This window comes from Narcine bancroftii, chromosome 1 (assembly GCF_036971445.1).
Source record: "Narcine bancroftii isolate sNarBan1 chromosome 1, sNarBan1.hap1, whole genome shotgun sequence".
Taxonomy (NCBI): Eukaryota; Metazoa; Chordata; class Chondrichthyes; order Torpediniformes; family Narcinidae; genus Narcine; species Narcine bancroftii.
In genome coordinates this window covers 256147617-256174284 of record NC_091469.1, presented here as the reverse complement: position 1 = coordinate 256174284, position 26668 = coordinate 256147617, and the positions used below count along the sequence as shown (strand labels likewise).

The window sequence follows — 26668 nt, the reverse complement described above, 5'->3', positions numbered from 1 at the left end:
TGATCCTCCAAATTGTTCCAATGTACTGCAGCTCTTTCAGACCTTTGTCTAAGGAAAAAAATAAAAACACTCAGAAAACACTGCGTTTTACTATTGCTGATAACTTATTATGCCAATTGAATTCCTATGTATGGAAATGTAATTTATTTTGCAATCTGGTCAGTCTTGAGCTGGACAATTAATTCCTTTATTTATGTTTTGTATAATCTTGTTTAATGAAAGTTGGTTGGGTTCCTTGAACAGCTTCATTGACAACTCTCTAGTCATTGCTTCCATTCCATTCGTTTATGAAGGGATTAGGCCTGAACACTGGCGTCACTAGCGGGATGCGGACCACACTGGGTGACCCCAAAATGAGTGTCTATAAAATTTTTGTGTAGTGATATCTAAGAAATGAATATACACGAAAAACTACCAAAATTGTGACACTGACCCAGAAGCACATTGAGATGCTCAGGCTTGATCATTTATTTTGGTATCAGTATACTTTCCCGTGAAACTGAAGAGAAAGTAATTCAATCGTCTGGCTGATTAAAACTGAGAAACTTGAAGTACTTAGTGGGAAGGCAGCAATTGAGAGGGTGCTATATACAAATGTGCTGGTGAGACTTAGTAGGTCACACAGCATTCATAAAAAGTAATGGGGAACCAACATTTTTGGGCCTGGGCTCTTGTTAGGAATAAGAGAAAAAACAGGAGGCGTCTGAAACAAAAAGCTGGGAGGAAGGAGGAGGAGGAGCACAGGCTAAAATGGTAAGAGATCATTGGTGGTTACAGGTGGAAGACAAAAGCTGAGAAGAGAGGGGGAAGAGGACAAAGGGCTTTAAAGGGATACTTCATTGATAGGAGAAGCAAGTGAAGGAGGTGGAATGCAAAAAGGAGGGATAGGGAAAGAGAGACATGGAAGGGATTAAAGGAAGTTGGAGAAATCGATGTTAGTGCTTTCTGGTTGGTGACTCCAGAGATAGAATGTTAGGTGTACCTCCATTTTGCTGGTGGCCTCAGTTTGGCAGTACATGTGGCCATGCACAGACATGCTGGTGTGGGAAATTATTCCTTTCTCTCAATTTCATCTCTGCCGCATCTGCTCCTGGGATTCTTCCATTCCAGAACTTTTTTTTAAACTTTATTTATTATTCATTCCAGAACTTTTGATGTGTCCTCCTCCTTCAGACAACGTGGCTTCTCTCCACCTTCTACTGCTATTAACTCAGCCCTCACCTGCATTTCCTCTATTTTCCAAACATCTTCCACCCCTCCTCTCCTCACCAACCAATTGCCACCTATAGTGAGATTCCCTCCACCAGGCGCCCCTTCCACAGCCCCCAGGCCCTCTTCCCCTCCCCTTTCTGCATTCTGTAGGGATCACTCCCTCATCCCACCAATCATCCTTTTGGTACCAACCTCTGTGACTGCAAGAAATTCTACATTTGCACCTACACCTTCATCACTATTCAGTGCCCCAAACAGTCTTTTCAAATTAAGCTACACCACTTGTGAATCTGTTGGTGTCATTTACTGTATCTGATGCTCCCAGTGTGGTCTCCTCTACATTGGGGAGACTGGAAGCAGACTTGGAGTTCGTTTTGTTGAGCATCTTTGCTCTGTCCATTGCAGCGTCAAGGACCTTTCAGTCACTTATTTTAATTCTGTGCACTGTTCCCTCACCGACATGTCTGTTCTTGGCCTCGTACTGCCAGACTGAGACCACCCGCAAATTTGAAGAAGAACACCTTGCATTCCGCCTCGGCAATCTCAAGCCAGGTTTAATTCACGTTGACTTCTACAGTTTCCTTTAATCCCCTCCTCTGGTCTCTCTCTATTTTTTCTCCATCTTTCTGAATCCTTTCCTTCAGGTTCCCACCCCTTTCCCTTACTTGCATCATTAGACTAACCCCATTAAGAGTTCTTTGCCCTATCCCCCTATTGCTTTTCTCTCTTTTACCCTCCCATCTGTATTCACCTCTTGCTTGTTAGCCTGCACTCCTCTATCTTCCCCTTTCACCAGCCTCTCTTCCCCCTTATCCCCACCTTTTTATTCTGGCATCTGTCTGTTTTTTGGTCCTACCTTGATGAAGAGCTCATGCGTGAAGTATTGGTCATCCTTTACTTCCAATAGTTGCTGCGTGATCTACTGAGTTTCTCCATTCCATTACCCTAGCATCTACAGATTTTCATGTTTAACTCCAGCAGTTGAGAGAGTAATAGTTAATGTTTTGGGTTGATAGCCTATTATCAGAACTAGGGAAAGGAAGAAGTAAAGTTTTAAGATGCAAGGGCAGATGGGCTGGAGGGAATCTCCACGTTGACTCCTCCCATCAGGCAAAGTGACCTCCCCTCCATCCCATCCCAGCTTCCCACTGCTTCAGGAAAATCCCACCCTGGTCATCTCCCTCCTTGAGTTGGGCAGAAAAGTACAAGTTTTAAAATATGAACTATCAGATTCAAGGACAGTTTCTTTCCTGCTGTTATTAGACTCTTGAACAGACCTCTCATGAGTAAAAGTTTTTCTCTGAATCTCAAATCCTATATTATTGTGGCCCTTGCACTATTTTAACTGAACTTTGGTCAGTGACACTTAACTATGAATTTATTTCTGCGCTACCTGCTATACTTAAGTATTGGCTGATTCTTCTGATAGCAAAAACAAAGTTTTTCACTGCATCTTGATACATGTAAAATAAATATTTCAGAGAATGAAAAAACCAATGTTGGGAATGAAAGATGCAGACATTGCTGATTCTCTAAAATTACTGGTCATTGTATCCAGAAGGCTATATTTTGAGCTTCCAGTTGCCTGGCCCTTTAATATTCTAACTCCTTCTCACTTCTCTTTGCCTTCGGTAACCTAATAAAACCCAGCACTATATCAAAGAACAAAATCTACTAAGGGCAGCAAAGGAATATGAATCATGGATCTGGCAGTATTCAAAGCTGAACAGACTTCTAGTATACAGTGCCAACTTATCAATAATGATTCGAAGGCATATATTTTTCTGAAATTGGAAACTTGGAAATGTTGTTAATATATAGTGGTCCATGGAGAGATGCATGAGTCTTTGTATTTACAAATCCAGACCTCACCATCTAGCTATATCTCATACAGATGCATATGATTCTTTTATATTAATCTTGTGCAGAAATGATGGATATGCAAAATTTTAATTTAACAGCATATGGAACAGCATTTTACAAATATGTGTTGCTTTTGAAACTTTCTAAATGCTCTTATTTAAATAATTAAAAGATAGATTGGAAACCAGCTTTCCACACCACCCCCCCATGATGTTTTTAGTATTCATAGAATTCAACATGATGATATGCCTTCCCCAGGTCTGATTTAACCTCTGTGTGTATCCCCATAGTTGTAACTCCAACACAGAAATGGTCACTTGCTGGTATGAAGGAGTGACATTCAAACAAAGGATGGATTTCAATCTTAACTGCACTGGTACTTTGCTCAGTGCTTTGAGGTTCATTCCCAGGAAGGAGTGCCACTGATGGAATCAGTTCCTTTTCCTCCAGCTTCACAATGCCTTCACTATTCAGAGAGCTACACCCTCCCCTATCACTTCAGCTCTTTACTCTTCTGACTTCCCACCCTCACCCTTTTCACTCATTCCTATAGATGCTGCGTGACCTCCTCCAGCCCTTGTGTATATTGCACTACAGTTGGTGCATCTCCAGAATTTAATATTTAACTACATGAGACAACACGGTTAGTGTAGCGCTGTTACAGCACCAGCAATTGGGACCAGGGTTCAAATCCCAAACTGTAGGTATGCCCAAGATAGGGGTGCAGCAGCAGCCTTCAGCGGCCTCTCCAGACCTACATTAGGCGCCGTTCACAATCTTTGATTGGATGAAGATGCACATTTGAACACCTTGAGACGGGCGCTGCAATAAGGGAATCGCCAAGCAGGAGCAGACCTCCAGAAGAAGCTGGGAAGTGCTGAGAGAATGGAGATTCCATTCCAGCCTTGACGACTGAGGGGACGAGCCTCTGTGGTGGAGATGTGGCCTCAGGATGTCGGCATCACTTGTTGCTGTCTCAAGTGATGGAGTTGTGTGCCCATTTCAGGGGTCCTGGAGGATACGTCGTCCTGGATTGTGGGGCTTTGTGGCGGACCGTGCCAAGGGTTTCTGAACTGTGCGGGCGGTTTCCTCTCAAGCTGGTAGACTTTTAACATTTAGAGTCCAGTAGATTCCGGTAAGCCTAGCCTAAGATTGTGGTGTGGCAATAGCCCGCTGTGGCCTTTCTGGACCAGGTGATCAATTTCTTCACTCAAGCTAGTGGACATTTTAACATCCAGAGTCTAATGATAGTGCAACCTGTCTTTTCTGTGCCTATTGCCTAGATTTTGATAATTAATGTATTGTAGCACTGATTTTTTTTTAGATATTTTTAAGTCGTTTCATGTAAATTGTAGTTTTAGTGAGAGAAAGTTTATTTTGGTGATTTTTTAAAAAAAACTTTATTTATTCGTTCAAAATACAGATAGTAAATAACATATACAACAATAAACCAAAAACATGAACGTTATATTTTATAAAAAAAAAGAAAAAATGGAAAAAGAGAAACGCCCGCCCTCCACCTTCAGCCAGCTCTCCTAAGGAGAGTCATAAAGAAAGAATAAAAATATTAAGGAAAAATTAAACAGACATATTAAAATCTAATCAACATAAATCAAAATGTAAATATTCTGAATATAACTACCACTTACTAATAAAAAATCTATAGTTATCACACAAAACATATGTAATTTTTTCCATTATTAAACAGTATGTCATCTCATGCCATCTATTAATATCAATCATATTTGTATCTTTCCACATACTAACAATACATTTTTTCTCTACAAATAATACTAAATATACAAATTGAAATTTATCTAATCCCAAACCTTTCAGAGGTTGCAAACTGCCCAATAAAGATACTATCAGATCTAAAGGTATTTTAGTCTTATACAGATTTGGATTTATCCCAACCCTTTTTATCTATACCATCCTATAACATTTAATACATAAATGAAATATAACCCTTCTCTGGTACCTTCATAAGAAAAGTCTCAAATTTAATCATTTCAGATAAAATCAAATTGCTACCAAACACACATTTTACCAAAGATCAAATTTAAAAATAAAGAAACAAAAAATTCTTATCAATACCATAGCTGTCCCTCATCATTACGCTTAATCGAACTGTTTAAACCTCAAACATTAAAAGTAGCAAACCTCAACTTTAACATATCTACTAATATTACTAAAGACCAATAATATCTTTATATAAAAACTCAAATCATCATATATAGGCCCTCCAATAGGAGAAAAAAAAATCACAAAATAAAAGCTAGATAAAATGAAAGTTAAAAAAAAAATTAACAAACCCCCCCCCCTCAAAAAAAACTACCAAAAGGTAGTAATCCCTAAACAAAATTGGGTGTGGATCACCCACCAGTGGCTGATGACTAATAGAACCTAGAACAAATCTCTTCCTCCCCAGCCGAACAAAAAAAAATCTCAAAATATCATAATAACGTAAAAAGTAAAATATGAATAAGAAGATTCTGCTATTCATCCAAGAGGTTCCAAACTCGGAGATCCCATTTCAAAAGAAGTTGGACTCTTTCCATTCCCGTTTTTCCCATTTCTACCATTTCCAGAACAACCAGATTTTTCTTTACGAGACAATGGTGGACTACGTCTTTGTCCACTTATATCTGGCAATGAATCAGCAAAAATCATTGCTTCTTGATCATCCTCAAAAAACCAAGATCGATAGTCTCCATGAAACACCTTCAACACTGCCGGATAGCGAAAAGTAGACTTATAACCTATACGCCACAAAATTTCTTTAAATCGACATCGACGTTGAATAACCTCTTGACTCAAATCAGGATAGAAAAAAACTCTTCTATTCTGAATCAATAATGGAGTTTGTCGTTTTCTCGCATTTTGCACCGCCAGTCGAAGTATTACTTCTCTGTCCAAATAATTCAAACATCGAATTATTACAGGTCTCGGTGGCTGACCAGGTAAAGGTCATCTCCTTAAAGCTCTATGAACCCTTTCCAATACCAAGCCTTCAGAAAAAAAATTCTTGTCCTAGTACTTGTGGGATCCAATCTGTAAAAAAAAAAAACGAAGAGGATCTTGTCCTTCTATACCTTCTGGCAAACCAACAATTTTCACATTATTCTTTCTACTTTGATTCTCCAAGTAGTCTATTTTCCTCTCTAACTCCTTCTCATGTCCTCGCAATTCTATAACGGATTTTTCAACCTTCAACAGTTTTTCTGTATTAGAAGCCACTTGTGGTTGACATTCCAAAAAAGCAGACTGAAATTTTAAAAAATCTTCGCAAGATGTTTCTACACGTGTTTTAACTATATTCAATTCTGAACTTATCCTTTGAGCCAACTCATTCATTATAGGCTGAATGACAGCATTTAACTGCTTACATTGTAATTCAGAAAAGCTCAGCCCTGCTTTCTCTAACGTAGTGGCAGAACCAGTTATCTGCAGCTCCTGCTGCAACTCAACAACAGGCATTTTAACGGTCTTACTGCGGGTCTGGACTCCCAGCGATGGCACCCCGACTTCCTCAGGGGGTCGACGCTGGCCTCCCCCCGCAGCTCGCAGTTTTTTCAAAAAATCACGGGTGAATTCAAGATCTTCAGGTTGAAATGCTTCCTGAAGCGTTTCAGACAATGGAGTCGTCTTCCTGCGTGCTCCCTCCGTTAAAATCGGCAGGCTGCCAGAATTGAGATCCACTTCTTGGGAACACGCACCTTCCTCCAGAGAATGGGTAATTCCAGCGCTGTCCTTCACTTGGTGAGTAGTCGACATTTTTCTTTCAGCTCCCACAGGCAGTCTTTGTAGTTTAGGCACTGAAGAAATTAAACCTGAGGCTGTAGCAAGTTGTTTAGTCCCCAAATCTTCAGTACTTCAAAAATGTAACTTCTTCTGCACTTGAGGTTTAATCTTTTTACCATTAATGGCCATAATAGTTCCTTAATACTTTAAAATAAAATTTAAGAAGTTTAAACTTAAAAACAAAGGGTTAAAAAACGGGTACTTAAAAGTCCGGCCAGAGAGGTCGAAATTACATGTCTAGACTCTACGCCATCTTGCCATGCCCCATTTTGGTGATGTTTTAGTGTCCTGTGGGGAGATAGTGGCGACTAAGGTCCAAAATGGCGGCACGGTAGTCACTCGCAGTGGCCTCTTCGGACCTGGTGCTACTGTACTTCGTTGGTTTTGTAGTTTGTGCTATTTTTATGTAGCACCATGATCTTGGAGAATGTTGTCTTGATTTAAAAAAAAACTGTGGCACTGGTTTGCAGGATGGTTTTAAAGCTACAAATAAAGGTACTTGAACTTGAAACTACTTTGTACGTTCTCCCTGTGTCTACGTTGGTTTTCCCTGGGGGCTCTGATTTCATCCCGCCATGCAAAAGGTACTCGGGTTATAGGTCAATGGATGTAATTGGGCGGCGCGAGCTCGTGGGTCAAAAGGGCCTGTTCCTGTGTTGTATGTCTAAATTTAAAATTTAAATACATTTAAATTTAAAATTTAGATAAATTTAATCTTAAAGATTTAGATTAATTTAAATGTGAAAATTTAAATTTAAAATAAATAATCAGTTATCCTAGTGCAAAAAAAATGTGACTGGGCAATAGTCCCAGATAATCCTTCTGTGGTCCCTGATTTCCATAACAAAGTCAAGTTCAGGAGCCTGAAACCCTTTAGAAAGAGACTCTGCTGGCCTTCAGGTTTGGCTACCTGGTGTCTTGAGGCACTAATAATGGTTCCACGTTATATGAAACTGGATTACTGAAACTTGGAAACATGTCAGATTCATTTTAAACACTTGCTTTTGCCAAAATTAACAACTAAATGGGTATTTTTCTAAATCATTTTCGCAGTTTGGTGAAGGGAAGTTATCAGAAATGGCAACTGTTGATCTGTTGGTGGATTTACAAGATGATCTGGTGACTGATGATGCTCCCAAAACGCTTGGAAAACTCAAACTTTCTCCATTGGATGAGAAGCCCTGGCCATCTGAAAATAATGATGATGGTGAAGGTTTAAAGTCAGGTACGTTACGACTGTGGTGGATTCTCTTCTCAGCCCATGGTTCAGTGTAAGCATTTTCAGATCCATTCTAGTAGTTAGCAGAATTTTAGATATAAAGCCACAAAACACAGAAACGGGTCCCTTCATATGTTATATATTCTAAAGGGATTGAGAGTGTTTATATCATGGCAAATTAGAAATCTGCAGTCCATTGCACATTTTACTTAATTAACTTTTCCACTGAAGTTAAAGCTGGCCTGCTGATTCTTCATTTATGGCCCGATGGCTGTGGCCAAGTTCACTCGAGGGATTTTCAGTGATCACCAGCTAAACATGGATCAAATTCCCAAATTTCTCAGCAAAAACTATTGTTATATTGTTTGTTTACATTGATGACTTAGAACCAAATAGGCCCGTGTTACATCGCAGACCAGCAGTAATAGAAATTCACCAAGACGTGTTATTGTTTTTATTTTAAAACAATATGTTTATTAATAACTATATAACACACTAGTTAAATTAACACCAACTATGAGTGATTATACGTGTGTGTGTGTGTGTGTGTGTGTGTGTGTGTGTGTGAGAGAGAGTGAGTGAGAGATACTCAAACCATTACAGCTTGGGCACAATTCTAGGAAGTCATTCCAAAGTTCAGTCTTAAAAATTCTGTGTGGAAATGCAGACTTTTAAACTGATGTCCAGAAGTAATCATGAAGGAGGTGGAAGAGACTGAGTGACCTGACTGCCAAAAACTCACGAATCCTTGTTGAATTTATTGCTGAGAAATATCATTCCGGACAAACGGTTGTCACAACTGCCCTTTTCCTTGTGTAGGGGAAACGAAATGTGTGACTTCCATGATGCTTCCACAACCCAGGTCAGTCGAAATGACCATTACTTTGGATGCAATCTGATGCAGCAATTTTGCTTCTCCAACCCTAGTTCAGTTCAATCATAGTGGCCATGGTGTGGTTAATTCCTTTGACAGGGAGAATCAGCCGAACTGTCCATTTCATACAGAGTCACTCCACCTCAGTGTTTCCTGGAAAAGTGCGAGCTCCAGAACCCCTGTGTTGATGGTAAAAACATCAGGTGATTGTCATGGAGTCATGCTTGTCTGGAGGAATGTGCACCCTTGTTGCTGGGACTCGTGGAGCCTGGGGCTTTGGGTGTGATGCAGCACTAATTTATTTGGGACTTGCACCTTGCTGTTTCGTGTCCCATAGAATGTCTGCACAGGTGGCCACTGTTCAAGGGTTATCAAATACCTCATCAGCCAACATGAGGCAGATGTCTTCTGGCACGTGGTCTTAAAAGAACTGTTTGAAGACCAAACAAAGTTTATGGCTGTTTGTGCCAACATATCGTTCATTTACTCCGAAGGGGCGCAGTATGGAGGAGCCATGCAGCTCACTCGCGCCGTGAGAGATCGTAAATCTGGAGAAGGAGGGCTTTTAGGGCTTCATACTTGCTGAGAGCTGGTGGGTCCCAAAGGAAATACATTACTAGACCAGCTGTGTCCTGGTCGAGGGCACTTACCAATGATAGTACTTAGGGGCGTCCACTTTTATCTTGTGAATGTGGAACTGCACCTCAGCTTGCCCGAACCAAATTTTAGGTTGAGTGGTTTAAAAGGCAAGCAGTTTGAGTGAAACTGCTGCGTTGTCCATGTTGGGTTCAAAATCTGTTTGGGCCTGTCGGGGTCACCAATGTAGCAACTGTGTCGCAGTGTGAAATGAAGAACAAGAAAATGGTCAGATATAGTTGAGTCGAAGTTCAGTAAAAGTCATTTACTCAAACAGTCACCTGCAGCTTTTTGACATCACGATGTCATTTGGAACCTCCTAAGCCGGTTCGATTAAACCTCCGGTGAGCCGCTACGTAATCACGTTAAATTTACAATTGCAATCACCTACAAACAGACAACCCAGTGTCAACATTGGTTCAGTGGCCTATGCTTTCACCACCGTGGTCAGAAAATTGTGATATCAAATTCCACTTGAGATCATGAGTACAAAAAAAATCTTGAGTGATGTTCCAATGCCAATAAGGGAGTGCTATATTGTTGGAGATACCTTTTGAATGTTAAATCAAGGGCCTTTCTGATCTCTTTAAATGATCCCGTATGAAAAGGAGAGGCACTCTTGTGTATGTGCATCAGCATCGATAAAATAGATGATCTGGTCAGATTCATCATTGCCTTGATGGAAATCACAATTTAGATGCCCTGTTTCCTGCTTTATATCTCTGGTTTATAACCTGAATCTTTATCTACATTGATTTGTCTTAAGATCTGCAAGATTTACTGTGCATAAATTGAGTTTTGGATCTCCATTGATGTTTGTTGTTGATAATTTATTTAAATGATTTCTCTCTTCCTGTTTTTTAAAAAAATACATTTTAAGGCTGAATTTCAGAGGCTTATTTTTTGTCTTTTATGACATCATTGGCATGTATCTATCCCTGATTGGCTCTTTGGACTGTCAGTCAATCTTGGAGGCCAATCCTCTGTCACAAGACCATAAACTACCACCCATCAACTGAAGAATGCCATTTGACTGTATATTTTGCACCTGTTTATGCAAACATTTCTCACTGAAGAAAATAGGTAAGAAAAGCAATTTAAATTGATCTGAGTGTCTTGTTAAGGGATCAAAACAAAATTATGCTTGTAGATCATCTCAGTCAGTTTCTTGGTATTGAGAATGACTTGCTTCCTCCACCTTAAATCTAAGATGGCTGAAGGGGCCAATGTGGTATCTGCAGACTCTGATACAAGAAGTTCAGGAAGTGTTTCACAAACATGTGGGTAATTCAGGAGGTGATCCATTCTTCCACTGAATATGCTGGGCTTTGTTTGCTCCCAAGAATGAACTCTTGTTCTTAGTGCTGTGTTGAATGCTTCTCCGTTTTGATCAGTTTTGGGCCAAGGATTTTCATGAGCCAGTGGGTATATAACATTATTTTAAAGAGGCTTTGAGATCATTCCTCAAATCTTTTGCTCACTATACCTGGCTCATGTCAGAGCTCAGAACAGTTTATGTTTTTGGAGTCTGGCTTTGGCTTTGTGACCTGAGTAAGATGGCGAAAGGGAGGGGGTAGAAGAGGGCAGTGTGTACGCACTCTGGAAGAGAAACACCTTCATGCAGATGGTTTTGAAGATCAATCAGGAATGTTATGGCCTGGCATCTCTGTGATTTCTTGCTATAGGACAGGTGAATAAGGATCTAATAAGGAACCAACAGTCAGTGGTCATTATGTAAATGGACTAATCCTGGAAATGTCTATGGAAATTACATTGGCTAGCATCCCAGGAAGGAAAAAAAAACTATTTTCCTAGGTGCTTCGGTTCCAGAACAGGCAATTTCCTGGTAAGCTGCAATTGGTAGGGAGTAAGTAGAGAAAACTGACTCTAACGCAGTGGTTTTCAAACTGCCCCCTAAATTCACATTCCACCTTAAGCAATCCCTATGCCATAAGTGCTCTGTGATTGGTGAGGGATTGCTTAAGGAGATATGTGAGTGGGAAAGGAAGGTTGAGAACCACTGCTCGAGTCCCAATTGTTACTGAAATATTTTGCTTGAGAAAAATTGACATTGGCCCATTTCCTTTGGAGTTATGAAACCCTACACATAACTAGTCAATTAGGTACAATTAAAGCAGTGATTTTCAAACTTGTTCTTTCCACTCACCATAGAAAACGTCCTCACAAACTGCATCAAGGTGGTATGGGAGTTGCTCTGCCCAAGACACCAAGAAACTGCAAAGAGTTGTGAATGGACTCTGGCCATCAGGCATACCCCCTAATCAACTCCATCTACAACTCCCACTGCCATGAATAAAGCTCATCTGGTTCTGACTGCACTCTCTTCACACCCTCCCACACCTCATCAGGAAGATGATGCACAAGTGTGAGATCAAACACCACTAGGTTAAAGGGCAACTTCTTTCCAAGTCTTTTCAAACTCATGAGTGAAGCTCAAAACAGTAAAAATATGCTGCCTTTTCTCTGTACCAATGGGTCTCTTTCTGTAACTCTGCACTGTCTCTTAACTGTGTAATGTATGATGTTTGCTTCCAAAACAACCTCTACTAATACATCTTGATACATGTGACAAAAAAGTGGAACAACCCCCAAGAAATTTTTAAAATTTGGCAGAGAGTCCTGTCAGTCATATTCACAGTTTTAACTCCCACATCTGGGAAGATGTGAACATTCCAGGAGATTTCCAGAGATGTCTTATTTTTACTCCATTTTCAACAAAAAGTACAATCCAATTGCAGTCACTACAGAGTGATCTTGTGCTTGTAGTCATGATATCTTCACCATGCAACTACTTTAAGAGAAATACGGGAAGAAGTCTCAACAACTTTCCATGCCCTTTTTTTGACATTGCAAAGTCTTGAGTGTTAATTGAAGCAGCTCTGGAACATTCTTCTTGAATTTCTCACCCAGCTGAAATTAATTTCCAATTTGTGTGCTAGCAAACAATCTGTTTTGTTGACTATTGAGATTTGTTCTAAGAATGCTGGAGCAAGTAAAAGTATGTTCAGGGTTCTTGATTTGAAAGTCCTTTTGTGGTCCGATGTCCTGACACCTGTAGTGTCTTTTGCAGCATAGTATTGAGGAGCTTGTCAGCATGCAGAGATGATCAGATTCATTTGTGAACAAAACATGCTGATTTATTTAAAACTTTACCTTGATATCTGAAGGGACAAGAAAATCTTTTTCTTCGCCAGCCATTCTACTGACTCCATGCAGAACTGGATTTACCATTCTGAGGCATAAAGGGGGAAAACACATGGAAAATTCCCTTCTAATTGATTACCAATTAGCACAATGCCTTTATAGCACTGGCGATCAGAACCAGGGTTAGAATCCAGAGTTGTCTATAAGGAGTTTGTACATTCTCCCCATATCTGACTGGGTTATCCTGAGAGCTCCTGTTTCCTCCCACCATTTGAAACGTACCAAGGGTACTCGTGGGTTGAAATGGCCTGTTATTGTGCTCTCTGTCTAAATTTAAAATCTTTTCCTGAAAGGCAGACTTACAAGAAACTGCACTCAATTATATGACTTGCATTTCCTTAGTACGAGGGTATTTGGCCCATTACATTTATGCCATCTTTACTAACATTGCATCAGTTCCATTTCCCCCACTTGTTTCCCTGTAAAATAGTCTCCCTTTTGTGTCCATTAACTCTCTCTTGATTTCTATATATCTTGCACTAGGGATGTTATATTAGCATCCATTAACTTACCAGCACAAATCATGATATGTGAGCAGGCATATTCATTTACATAACACTCTTCACCCACAAAATTAATTTGTGCTTTATAATTTTTAAGTACAAATTATTTCATATAATGACTGCATATTTTAAAATGACTATAAAGCTCAACTTAAATCTGTTAACACTTGTGGACACAACGGTGAATCTTAAACACAACTTCAACTAGTAACATTAAACTACAGATACAAAGCAATCTAACTTGAAAATGCACTAAAATTGAAAAACACAGTCTTTGCGTCACTGCGCGTAGTCTTTGCGTCATTGCGCGTAGTCTTTGCGATACACTGGAGGGTTTTTCTCTTTTGAGTCTTTGTGAGAATGAAGAACACGCAACAGGAGCACAAACTTGTGACTTTCCTTGAGCAAATAACATCTTATTGTTGACTGACCCTGCTGGCTCTGTGCTCTCCCTTTTCTGTGATTTGTGATAATACCACATCTAAACCAACAGATTAAGCATCAACAGCAAGGGTCACTTCCTTGTCAGGGACATAATGAACAAGAACATTGTCCCTTGAGGTCAGCAGTTTCTTTAAGCTATTGGAAACGGTCTGTCTCAGCATTTCAACACCATTTCTGCCCTTGTTGAAGCAGTTTGTTGAGGGGGTTGCAGAGTTGACATGTTGGGGATGTGCTTGCCGTAACCAAACCTAAGAACGATTGAAATTCCGTTCAATTCAATGGGAAGGGTGCACTTCGAACAGCTTTGGTGCCACCTGCATCCATCCTGACGCCTTCAAGATCAATTGTAAATCCCAAATATGTCACAGAGGGCACCATAAGCACACACTTGTCTTGACACAGCCAAACTTTAGCTTGTTCTAACCTGGCTAGGACCTTTTCCAGGTTTGCTAGATCCTCTCTGTTGTCCTGACCCATAATGATGATGTCATCTAGGTAAAATCCAACATTCAGTCCATGCAATAATTTGACCATAACATCTTGAAACATCACTGGGGCTTATGATACTGTTACAGAGTTCTGTGTTGTGTATTGGCTATGTGTTGCGTGGTTTTATGTTAAAAAGTGACAGTTTGCCTTAGAGAGCCAAGGTGAAGGTGGACTGCTGAGAGAGTGGGAGACGGATGACTGAGCATGTGCAGAAAATGATCTAAAAATTTCTGGACTTGGATGATAAACCACCACTGGGGGTGCTGTGAAGTGAAAGAGTCATGGTCTTGAAGACAGTTTAGAATGTTGGGATTTCAAAAAGTGATGAACATTCCGAAGGCAGCCAGAAGGATCCGGACTAGTGGTTCTCTCTCTGCAAGCAATACAAGTCAACTTTGAATTTTCTGCTCTCTCTCTCTCTCTCTCTCTCTCTCTCTCTCTCTCAGGCTGGGGAATTTATTAGTTTTACACTACTATAGAGATTTGCATAGTAACCAGTGGGCATTGTTATAAAAGGGGGGAATTTTGAATTAAAGTTTGAAGGTCAATTTTTGTTAATAAAGAAATTGTTCATCTTTACCCCTGTGTGATATGCCTTCTTTGTGGTTGCTGGTTTGATCTTGTAACAATATTCCATATGGCATCCTGGTCTAGGTGAACAATCCCAGATGAGTTTTGATGGCAACATACTTTGATTCGGGATCCAATTCGATTTGTTGATAAGCTCAGTTTCGTGAACTTTTTAACCATCATTCAGAGCTTGAAATAATTCCTCCACTCTCGGAATTGGATGACTGGAGACTTGCAAGACTTGATTAATTGTCACCTTTATAGTCACCACAAATTTGAATGTCACCACTAGGTTTTTTGACTGGTACAATAGAAGCTTCCCAGTCACTGTACTGAAGTTTCTTGATTGTTCCTTCAGTTTCTAATCTGTTGATATCTGTCTCGATTCTTTTCTTGATAGCAAAGGGTACAGTCCTTGGCTTAAAAAACTTGGGTTCGCCATCTGGTTTCAACTGTAATTTGACCTGGGCTCCCTGAATTTTACCCAACTTCTTCCCAAATACTGTGTGATACTTCTGAATCACCTGTTTCAGCTTTGAATTTTTATGTCGGTACCTTCCTAACTGCACCAATTGCCTTCCAATCAAGTTGGATATACGACAACCAATTCCTTCCAAACAAGGCGGGTCCTTTTGTATCCACAATGTAGAGAGGTAATTCTTTTTTTGTCTGTCCATCATAATCGATGTCATCTTTACATTTTCCGAGCCCTGTGACAGTCTTTAACACTATGTCTGACTGTTCCATTTTGAGTTTGGCCTGCAACTTGAAGATTTTTCAGCATTAGTGTGACACAGTGGCCCCTATGTCAAGTTCAATCTGGACAGGGTCATTGTTAACTTTGATCCAAACAAGAATTTCTGACCTGTGATCCATAACACTATGCATTAATCCTTGGAGTCTCTTTTGTACTCTGACTCACTGCCAAAACTTTACTCATTTTCGATGATATTTTTAACTTGGGAAGATTATTTTTGATACTTGAATTTCTGATGTTTTTTCCTCCTGTGTCCCACTTTCTCTCTTTTTCTATCTTGTGTTCTGTCTTGGACACATTGTCACATGAATAACACTTAGTCTTCCTGTAATAACAGTCATCAGGGCTGTGGTTACTTCTCCCCCATTCTCATCGGTCTATTTTCTTCACTGTGTGATCCCCATGTATGACCTCGATGTGGCGATCGGCCATTTTGAAACTCAATGCTGACTCGTAGGCGGACTTAAATGTCCACATTTTCTGTGCTCTATAAGCATGGTTGGGCATGCCAGTCAGCCAAGCCAATTATCAACAAGTCTCTCAAAGCCTTGTCCAAAAACCTATCAAACGCACATTTCCGACAACTTGCGCAGTTTAGTTAAATATTGGCTCACAGTTCCGCCAGTCGTTTGCTTTCCATAGAGAAGTTGTATCTTTCTACCATTACTATGTTTGTCAACCTTTCAAAAGCATTCAACATTGCAAGCAGGAAAGGTTTTTGGCAAATCATGGAATGACTGGAATGCCCCCCCCTCCCCCCCCCATGAAGATCAGTGTGGCCATGTCACACAACAACGACCTCTCAGAGCTCTTCTCAATAGGCAACGGTGTAAAGCAAGGCTGAGTCCTTGCACAGACTCCTTTCACCATCTTCTTCATCTTCAGTATGATCCTTCAAGGGTCATAGAAGATCTTGATGACAGGGATGGTGTCTTCATCTGGTACTGCACAAGTGGCAGCGTGTTCAACCTGAGGCAACTACAGCCTCACACCAAGATATTGGAGTAACTAATTCAAGGGCTTCTCTTCACTGACGATGCTGCCTTTGTTGCCTATACAGAGATGGCCTGGAGGGTATAACGTCCTGCTTTGTGAAGGCTGCCAAGCTCTTTGGACTGGAAGTGAGCTTGAAGAAGACAGAAGTTGTCCATCAGCCTGCACCTCAGGAAGAGAACCACGTTCTCCACATTACTGTCGGCGAGCCTGAGCTGAAGACAATCCACCAGTTCATCTACCTGGGGTGCACCATCTCGTCAGATGCCAAGACCAATAAAGTGGTTGACAACAGACTGACAAAGGCAAACAGTGCATTTGGCAGACTGTACAAGAGTCTGGAACAACAAGCATCTGAGGAAAGGCACAAAGGTAAGTGTACACAGATCCGTTGTACTGACCACCCTCCTGTACAGATCTGAGTCATGACTCACCAACCGTCGCCACCTACAACTTCTTCCACCAGCACTGCCTCTGCACCATTATCATCATTTACTGAAGTGACTTCGTCACCAACATTGAAGTCCTCGAATAGGTGGAGATTATGAGCACCGAGACCATGCTGTTGAAGATGCAGCTACACTGGGCAGGGCACATCTCTAGGATGGAGGATCATAGCCTGCTGTATGGTGACTGATTTCCATGACAGAGGGCTCAGAAAAAGAGGTACAAGGAGTCTCTGAAGAAACCCCTTAATGCCTGACCCATTGATCATTGCCATTGATCTTCTCTCGCCTCTGATCATGTGGCCTGGTGACACATCATTAACCAATCTGTCTTCTCCTTGGAGAACGCACGCAGGGCTAACCTTGAGGACAAAAGGAGATGGAAGAAGACCCATGACAAAGCAGCACCAAACCCAGAACAGAATTTCCCTTGCTGCTGCTGCGCCGAGCATGTCTGTCCTGCATTGGTCTTGTCACCCACCAGCGAGCCTGCAGCAGACGTGGACAGCCCCCTTCCTAAATCTTCATCCGTGGTCAAGCCATTATGGGCTTTGGGGACAGATGATCTCTGACCAGGTCATATAACTCTTTACAAGTCTTAGTATATGGTTTTGCAGGTGCTAATAGAGTCTTGATAAGACCGCATGTTCTGCTCCGCTCCCCACCTCACTCAAAAATAGTGCAGTCAAATTCCCAAACCAGACTATGATACAACCTTTCAGTATACTTTCCGCTGTGTTTCTGTATAAGTTTGATAGACTATTTGACAACGTGCCAAAGCTCCTCAGACTACTTAGAAAATAGAGGCGTTTGTGTGCGTTCTTCATGGTTTTGATGGCCACCGTTTCGATACACCAGATCAATTTATAGCTGTGTCATTTAGCATTTATGCAGTTATAGAGTATGGAAACTGGCCCTTTAACTTAATTGACCCATTCTGGCAATCAAGTATCCCTCCTTATAACTCTTCTTGTTCTGTGTCGTCTGTACCCGGCTGATTCAAGTGCCTCCATTATTTTTAAAAATTAGATATTTAAATGATATGAAATAGCTCAAGGGTTTTAAAAATTATTTCATCTTCCCCATATTATTTTTATCTGTTTACTTCGCTGCCCACAGAGTGGATTTGCTGCTGTTCTGCAAACGAGAACTTTATATGTGTAACATAAGATTATGGCACAAGAAGGTAAGAAATGGGCATAGTTGCATCACTTTGATAGTACGTCCAACACACTTCCTCTGTCGAATTATAATTTGAAGAGACCAATAAGGGTAAAATGCAAACAACTTGCCAGGAACTTCCAATCCAGATGTCTAGAATCTTAACTGATAGCTGTAAGAATCCTACCTATATTTAATTATACAGGATAGTATATAATTTGGAGGCCTCAATACTTTGTTTGGTGTAGAGCACACCTTCTGCTATATTGTAAGAAAATACAGTGCAACTCCAATTATTCGAAATGGTCAGGACCTGGCCTATGTCGGATATGTTTTTTTTAATGGTTATTTTTTTTAAAAAGCAGCCCAGTAGCAACAGCAAATCACTTGTAACAGTGTTTAAACAACAACAAACAACAAAGGAAGGCTTTTTAAGCATTAAAATAATGTTTAACTCTCACCAAAAAAAACACTGGTTGCTGCCAGTCAGTGACACTTCCCCACTGAGGCCCCATTCCTGCCAGGAGCCCAAGGTTCCCGCTCCTACCCGGGTGCTCAAGGTCCCCGTTCTATTTGGCTCTGAAAAATTTCAGATAAATGAGAATTTATGATTTGTTTCTGATATCCTCAGTTATCCAAAATTTTTAAAAATTTTCAAATAAATGAGGATTTTGGAGAATTCGATTTCAGATAATCGGAGTTGTACAGTAGATGTAATAAAATTGACATTTGACGTGGCTGACTAGCATGCTTTAACATTAAGTATTCTCTTGATCTTAAATAGACAAAGAGTGCTCACCTGAGGTTGTTGATCCTCCCCCAAATCTGAAATGGGATGATCCATTCTATGACATTGCACGACGCCAAATTGTGGAGGTGGCAGGTAGGTGTTATGAAACAGTTCTGAACTGTAAAATGTCAGCCAGTTGATGCATGGGGTAGAACTGAACATCTATATCCTTATCCTCAGAGACCAAAGGAAGGATAAGGAATACTCAGCAGAATAATTTTTAAATTAACACTTTTTATAAAGTAAATGCTGTAGTATTATAAGGAAGAAATATTAGTGAGTGCCCTTTCAGTAGGTTCCATGACACATTGAAACTGAATTGTAAAAATACAATTATCCTTCTTTCCTCATTGTTAATTTCTAAGAGATCGTGCTCTTTATCTCTGTTTGAGTTCCAATCTAATTTTGCGTTCAATGCAGGATTGAGGATGTTGAAAACCAGATTCTTGCTGCAAGTCCAAGGAACCCAAATTTTCCTTTGGTTCATTAAGTGTCTGATATGTGTAGAAGTGTACCTCAAACTAGGAGTATTCAAAACAAGATTTACTGTCTGATTAGCTCTCTAAACAGATGTGATGGCAATGCTATGTCTACATCATAACCCACTGTGTTATTGGTTGACTGTTATGGGAGTTTTGTAGGTCCCTTACTCCTCCCATATTTTGAGTGTTTTTTTGGATATTTGGCCTTCTGATTGTAGGTGGGTAAGTTAAATTTGGCAAAATATATATCATGGAAACTAAAGGTCAGAAATGCTTCATTCATACACCTGTTCCATGGTGTTATTAATTGGAGTGACTTTATCACCAACATCGAAGTACTTGAGATGGCAGAGGCCAACAGCATCGAATCCACGCTGCTGAAGATCCAACTGTGCTGGGTAGGTCACGTCTCCAGAATGGAGGACAATCGCCTTCCCAAGATCATGTTATATGGCGAGCTCTCCACTGGCCACCAAGACAGAGGTGCACCAAAGAAGAGGTACAAGGACTGCCTAAAGAAATCTCTTGGTGCCTGCCACATTGACCACCGCCAGTGGGCTGATATCGCCTCAAACCGTGCATCTTGGCGCCTCACAGTTTGGCGGGCAGCAACCTCCTTTGAAGAAGACCGCAGAGCCCACCTCACTGACAAAAGGCAAAGGAGGAAAAACCCAACACCCAACCCCAACCAACCAATTTTCCCTTGCAACCGTGTCTGCCTGTCCCGCATCGGACTTTTCAGCCACAAACGAGCCTGCAGCTGACGTGGACATTACCCCTCCATAAATCTTTGTCCGCGAAGCCAAGCCAAAGAAAGAAGTCTCTTCCCAGCCTAATTCATCTATTCCTCTCATGTCATCCATCAGTTATAATTTCTTTCATTATTTGTGTAGTTTCTCCCCAAATTATTTTTGTTTGATGAAACTAAACAATTCCCCCACCCTCCCCAATAATCTTACATTGTTCCCAATGTTTCTGTTAAGCAAGCCAGAATTGCTCAGTGCAAAGGAGCTTTTGTTTTCATGCCCTTTAAGAAATGGAAGTTGGGAGAATTGTATCATATGTTAAAGATCAGGAAAATTTTTTTTGGATATCTGTGTGTAAGAGTAGCTGGATTATTTTGGTAGAGGATGGAAGTGAAGTTCTTGGTTTTTTGTGCCAAAAAAGTGCTTTTTGAGATTTCAGTACATTAACAAGGCAGTAAGAAAACATCAATGGCTTTACATGCTGTGAAGTGCTTTATAAACTGTTAACTGGGGAAAACATTTAATTTTTAAACTGAACTGAACTATGCTACTTTTCCTGTAGGAGATGATAACTATGGTAGGAAGGTGATTGTGTTCAGTGCTTGTCGGATGCCTCCCAGTCACCAGTTGGACCACACAAAACTGCTTCAGTGAGTTTGCCAAATGATTTCAAATGTTACATAGTTTAAAACTTATTGCCTGAAGATAAATGAAACTAACCTTTCACAAAGTAACTTGATTGGATTTCCAATGGCTTACATAATGCAGTTTGGCAGCCAAGCATTACAAATATGACCTGAAGAAGAGGTTACTTGTTACAGTACATCAGTATCAATATATTTCCCTGATCTCATTAAACATTAGAGTATGGAAACTTGGGGAATGAATAATTATTGAATCCATTGCCAGTATGGACACAGTCATTCCCTGAACTATCGGGTGACTCTTCCGCTAAACTGAGGTGAATGGAAGCAGATTTCACTATGTGGAACATGTTTTTTTTTTGGCTGATTAAGTTGAATTGATGTATTGGCTTCATCTAACTTATTGATTCCAAAGTAGGTGCTGCCACCCCACTGTGGACGGTGAGGAAAAAGGGGACATTCTAAACCTTGTCTTTTTATTATTTAGTCTGCTACCAAGTTTAATTAAGCCAGTGCAGAAATTTTCTGGCCAGACTCGGGATGGCAGTAGTGAGCAAAATAAATGGAAAGAAGGTATTCTTGTAAAAACTGGTCTCGGTGACCGGCAGGTTATACCAGCATCACACCCCCTCCCCCCGCTAACCACCCCCCACCACTCAGTGCCGCCGCTAACCCCCCACCACTCAGCGCCTCCACTACCCCCCTCTCAGCGCCAGCACTAAACCCCCCCGCTCAGTGCTGTCACTGACCCCGGCCCCACTCAGTGCTGTTGCTGACCCCGCCCCCGCTCAGTGCTGTCGCTAACACCCACCATTACCTTACTTTAATTACCATTACTCATCGGCGCCATTACCCCCGCCAACAGCACCGTTGAATTGGGGGAGGTGCTCAGGACATGGCCTGGAGTCCAAGGGGGCAGCAGCCTGAAAACCCACTGAGCTAGGTTATACCTTGAAATCATCGTCCCCACCTGTTGCCAATTTTGTGAGTGTATGCATTCAAAGGACACACCATTCAGCCTTGGTTTTGTGATGAATGGATTTTTGCCTGAAGGTGGTGAGTGTTTGTTGTAGCACCTCATTATCATGGGAGAACAGAGGACAACATCTATCTACAGGATAGTAGAATTAATTGTGTTAAACAATTACCCCATCATAAGTGGTGGATTTAATATGTTTGTCCCCACACCTCCTGAAAAGCAGTACATTGATTTTGAGAACTAATGGTGCTTTTTGAGATAGTGAGCTAACCTTAATGAAAAGTAGTCTTCTAATAGCAGGGACCCTAATTTCTTTCTGGTTGATTAATTATTTTGGGGTGAAAGTTGGAATTTCTTTGAGATCAGACCTACCTAAAATGGTAGAGGGGTCACCAGTCTCAGTCTTAAGGATGTATTCATAATGCTTCCTGTAGACACTTTTGACTTGCTGTTAGGGTTAATCCTAGAGTTTCATGATCTTTCTGATTCTGCACCACTTTATAGCCATCATGATTAACTTTAATCTCCGTTACCTGCTTTTTCATGTTCATCTTTGATATGACTTTAAATCTTTGCAGTCAACTTTGAATTTTATTTCCCCATTTTACCAAAGTTCTGTTAACGCCTGGAGAAAAAGTCACAATTTTGGATTTTTTTTTAAGATCAAGATTCAGTCCCAACCAGAGATGGCTGTTAAATGGTTTCTAAGAGGCATGGAAGTTTTGAAAAATCTCCCACAGGTGTTGGGGGGGTGTGGGGGGGTATCTACATCAACCATCTGGTAGCTCCTTTGAAGTTGCCACGGACAGATTTGGAGGTCTGAGCCACTCACTTTATTGTGACGATCCAGAATAATTTCTGAAGATATTTGTATGAAATTTCCTTAATTTGTTTTTAAGAAGCTGATGATGCAGTGCATTTTGTTTTGGTCCCAAACTTCAGTTGAATTGTGGAGTTTAGAGCGTGTTAATTAATGATCTGAGTTTGTTTCTCTTTCATTGCCACTAGATACCTGAAACATACATTGGATAAGTATGTTGAGAGTGACTATTCGGTTGTATACTTTCATTACGGACTCACCAGTCAGAATAAACCTTCCTTCACCTGGTTAATAGAAGCCTACAAGGAGTTTGACAGGAAGTAAGTGTGATTACAACCTTGTGTGGGCTTTTAACATTAAGCATAATTGTTCCATGTGACACAGGAATACAAATGTTGAGTATCTGGGAATATTGATGTACAGTAAAATCCCCGTTTTCTGGAATTCGAGCAACTGGCAAAAAAATAGTGGAAAATAAATAGATAAGAAACATGAATGTTTAAAATTGTTCTCCCCCAGCGGTTAGTTTGCCAATCTCATAACACACCTTCTTAAGCAACTAGAAAATTCACTTCTCCGACATCTACCAATTCCCATAGGTGCTGAATATCAGACCAGGGCTTATACTGTACCAAGTTTGACAAATTGATCCCTCCAGACGTCTTGTATTTAACTTGGTCACATAAAATTGTGCATATGGTAAAATAATTTTCACTATTCGTATTCCATTTCCAGACAACTAGATTAGTAAAAAGATTAGGCAGTAGATGTGAAATTTAATGGGGTTGGGAGGTGAAAAATGTTAGTTAGAAAAAATAATTTTCTTGTCAGCTGCTTTTTCTATAATGCTTTTGTTTAATGTTATTTAAGAAGAGGGGTTCAGCATAATTGTCTGCTTCATTTAAGATTTAAGGCTGCTCACTAACAGTGTGCGGAGAGAGTGAATCAGTTTTAATATCTTTCTTCTCAACATAGAACAGATCACAAAGCTTCTGAATTTAGCAGCCAATTGTGCTGAACGTTTTGAATTGCTGCGAAAATACAGAGTTGTGAAAGCAGCTCAGACCATTGTATGACCACTTCTCCATCGACTCGGTCTACACTTCTTGCTGCCTTGGTAAAGCGGCTAGAGTCTTTTCACCCTTACTCCATTCGGGCAAAGATTCAAAAGTGTGAGATTATCCACCACTGTATTCAAGGACAGTTTCTTCCCTTCTGTGATAAGATTAGATTCAACTTTGTTATTGAGCCAAGTAAAATACAAAGCCAATGAAACACAGTTACAAGCCCAGAGGACCCCAAAACCCAGAAGCAATAGATATTCACCAAGACAAATGGTTACTTAAACAAAAGTTGCTTTTAATCATCTTTAAACATGAAACAGAATCATACTTTAACTTATCACTATGGACTTAACTAACCCCCTTCTAATTCTAAGCACACATATATGAAATGTGTATGTAAGTTCAGAAAAGTTCTTTGATTCACAGTCCAATCTCACTTCTCATTCCTCCAAGATCACTGGTTGCAGGTAATTCTTAAACTGTGCACAGAATTTAACATTTTTAAAGTTCACCAGGCTTTGGTATTAGAAAGGTAAATGGTTACTGCTCAGGAAGGTTCTTGTTGGTTTTCAGAGAGAGATTTGTTGTACGCTGGACACCCAGCCACTTCAGTGTCTTGCCAAAGAAACTTGCCCCGTCAGGGTTCTCCAGTTGATAACCTCTTTCTTTCAGGTCACCACATAGTTCCTTTTTGTTTCTCTTATTTCAAGTGAAACATTAGACAGCCAGGCCTCTCCTCTCGCATGAACCACAAGGGCTTTGATCAGGCTGAACTAAGAACTCACAACCTGTTTTCCAAATGGGGTTTTACACAAGCTTGGCAGCTTGTCCTGTTCCAGTCCAAGCTGCTGTTGCTGACTGTATCACTGAAAAACTGATCCCTTTCTGTCTCTCTCTTTCTCTCAGAGAGAAAACCTGTTTGACTCTCTCTGTTTGCAAAACCACATGACCCTCCTAGAACAGCAAGTTCCCTTCCAGTCAATATGTAGCTCCGTCAAGCTCTTTCATTTGTTGCCTTTTTATAATCAACAATCCATTAGTGGAGATTCTTGGGCACTCTCCAAAGCTTTTGCAAAGACTGTTGGCCCCAACATGTCTAGCATGAGCAGAGCTCCAGTATTTTAAATAAAATCTGCTTTAAAGTGTTTGTATGTGACCTACACTAACAAACCTTTCCCAATTTGTCTCTCAAAAACATATCTATATACTCTGTCACAATATAAATTTGGCATCCAACCAGAAGGTTTAAAAAAATAGTGCTATATACAAATAACTGTGCAAATAAAATCAAACACATTCAGCAAGCAAACAATTATAAAAGTACTGACAGTACAATATGAGTGCAGTACCACTCAGTGCTGTGATTTAAGGTTCAGCAAGCTCAGCCTTGGGGTGGGGGTGGGGGGGGGGAAAGGATCTTCTTGAACCTACTGGTTTGAGATCAAAGGCTCCTGTAGTGCACACCAGATGGAAGAAGAGTTTTTTAAAAAGTCTATAGTCTTGGTGTGATGCATCTAATGCCATTCATATATTTGCCTCATTTTTGTGTATAGATATCCAGTTTATCAAACTGTAAGACATATGTTCAAACGCAGCCAGCTTGGCCATTTTGGAGGCCCACTTCTGAAATGATGGTTCTCCAAGTTCTTCCAGACTCAAGAATAATTTGTCTTCCTACCATCATAATTGTCTGAATCCAATTTTGAGAGTATTTATCCCCCAAATAACCCAAGCCAAAGAGTCTGGGGCAAAATGGAATTTGAAATCCTGAAACTTCACCAGTATTCTGGGACAAGAACAAAGCACATGTATTAAGTCCCCTTTATCTGCCTCACAATGCCAGCATTCAGGGGTATTTTTCAATCTTAATCTATATTTCCTTGCTGGGGTCCAATAAAAATGGTGCAGAATCTTCAACTGAATTATTCGCACTCATGTCTCTTGACATTATTTTGATATTTTGCCTCATTCCGTTAAACAGCAGAGTGACATTTGCAATGCTCCAGTCCACTGGAACCATGCCACAATTCATTGATTCCTGGAAGATCATTAACAATGCCTCCACAATCTATAGCTACCTCCTTCAGTACTATGAAATATAAAGTGTTCACAATCACTATTCTGGAGACAAAGTCTTGGAGAACAGGTTCAGCTTTATTTCGGGTCTGCAGAGCCGGGTGTCTCTTAGTCCCAAGACACACCAGAGGTCCAGAAACATCACTCTTTTGTACACTCCCGCCCTCAACATCACCACACCTTCATTTAGTCTCTTCCAATCGGAATTTCAATAGCTTACAACCTTCCCCTTTTCCCTTCCATCCCTGCAGATACCACATAGTCCCTCCCTCATCATACATCGCATGTTATGTTAATTAGACAGTCCCATCCTTAGAGGTGTCTAAGTTAATATTCATGTCTTTATTAAGCAAGTGCAATGGTGACTATGGGGTACCCTAGGTCACTGTGTCAGTCCAAACCAGATTCCTTCATTCTTGAGGTTTCTGATAAGAAAGGGGCCCACTAGTTAGTGCTGTCTATTTTCAAGCTCTAATCTACATATTTCGCATTCCATCACCCTTCGCAGAAGGGTTATTGAAAAACATCCCAAGGAACTCCTACTTACTTTGTTTAATCCCTATTACCTTCTCCTGTTCAAATGCCAAGGTGAGGGGTATGGCCATTTGAATGATTGCACAGGTGCTTTTCCAATTGGGAGGAAGAATTGGTCCAAGGATTTTGCCTCCGCAGAACCACCATAGATCCGCTTGAGGTACATTTAAGGCTGAGTGATTCCCTCCCCTCTTCTCTGTTATGTCTTGTACCTTTGTGCATAGTTGTAGCTTTCCTAGGTCCTTTGTGAACTGTCTTCCTTGTCTTGAAATGCAGGCTGTGCGATTCCTTGACACAGCCCAGAATGCCGGCAGAATCCGGACATCCTTCCTCTTCAGAG

General features: G+C 40.6%; 1 protein-coding gene across 6 annotated transcripts in view; it reads left to right on the top strand.

The window, feature by feature from the left end:
* Positions 1-26668, top strand: part of arhgap1 (Rho GTPase activating protein 1) — a 57456-nt gene that overhangs the window by 3291 nt on the left and 27497 nt on the right. For 2 of the 6 annotated variants that reach the window (XM_069896029.1, XM_069896028.1), the window contains exons 2-5: positions 7930-8101; positions 18978-19076; positions 20774-20861; positions 22843-22974. In XM_069896029.1, the coding sequence (XP_069752130.1) occupies positions 7954-8101; positions 18978-19076; positions 20774-20861; positions 22843-22974 (467 nt within the window). In that variant the 5' untranslated portion in view covers positions 7930-7953. Of the gene's footprint in view, positions 1-7929; positions 8102-10586; positions 10689-16653; positions 16959-18175; positions 18219-18977; positions 19077-20773; positions 20862-22842; positions 22975-26668 lie in introns of those variants that run through there. The other 4 variants (XM_069896027.1, XM_069896025.1, XM_069896030.1 and 1 more) reach the window with 4 other exon arrangements.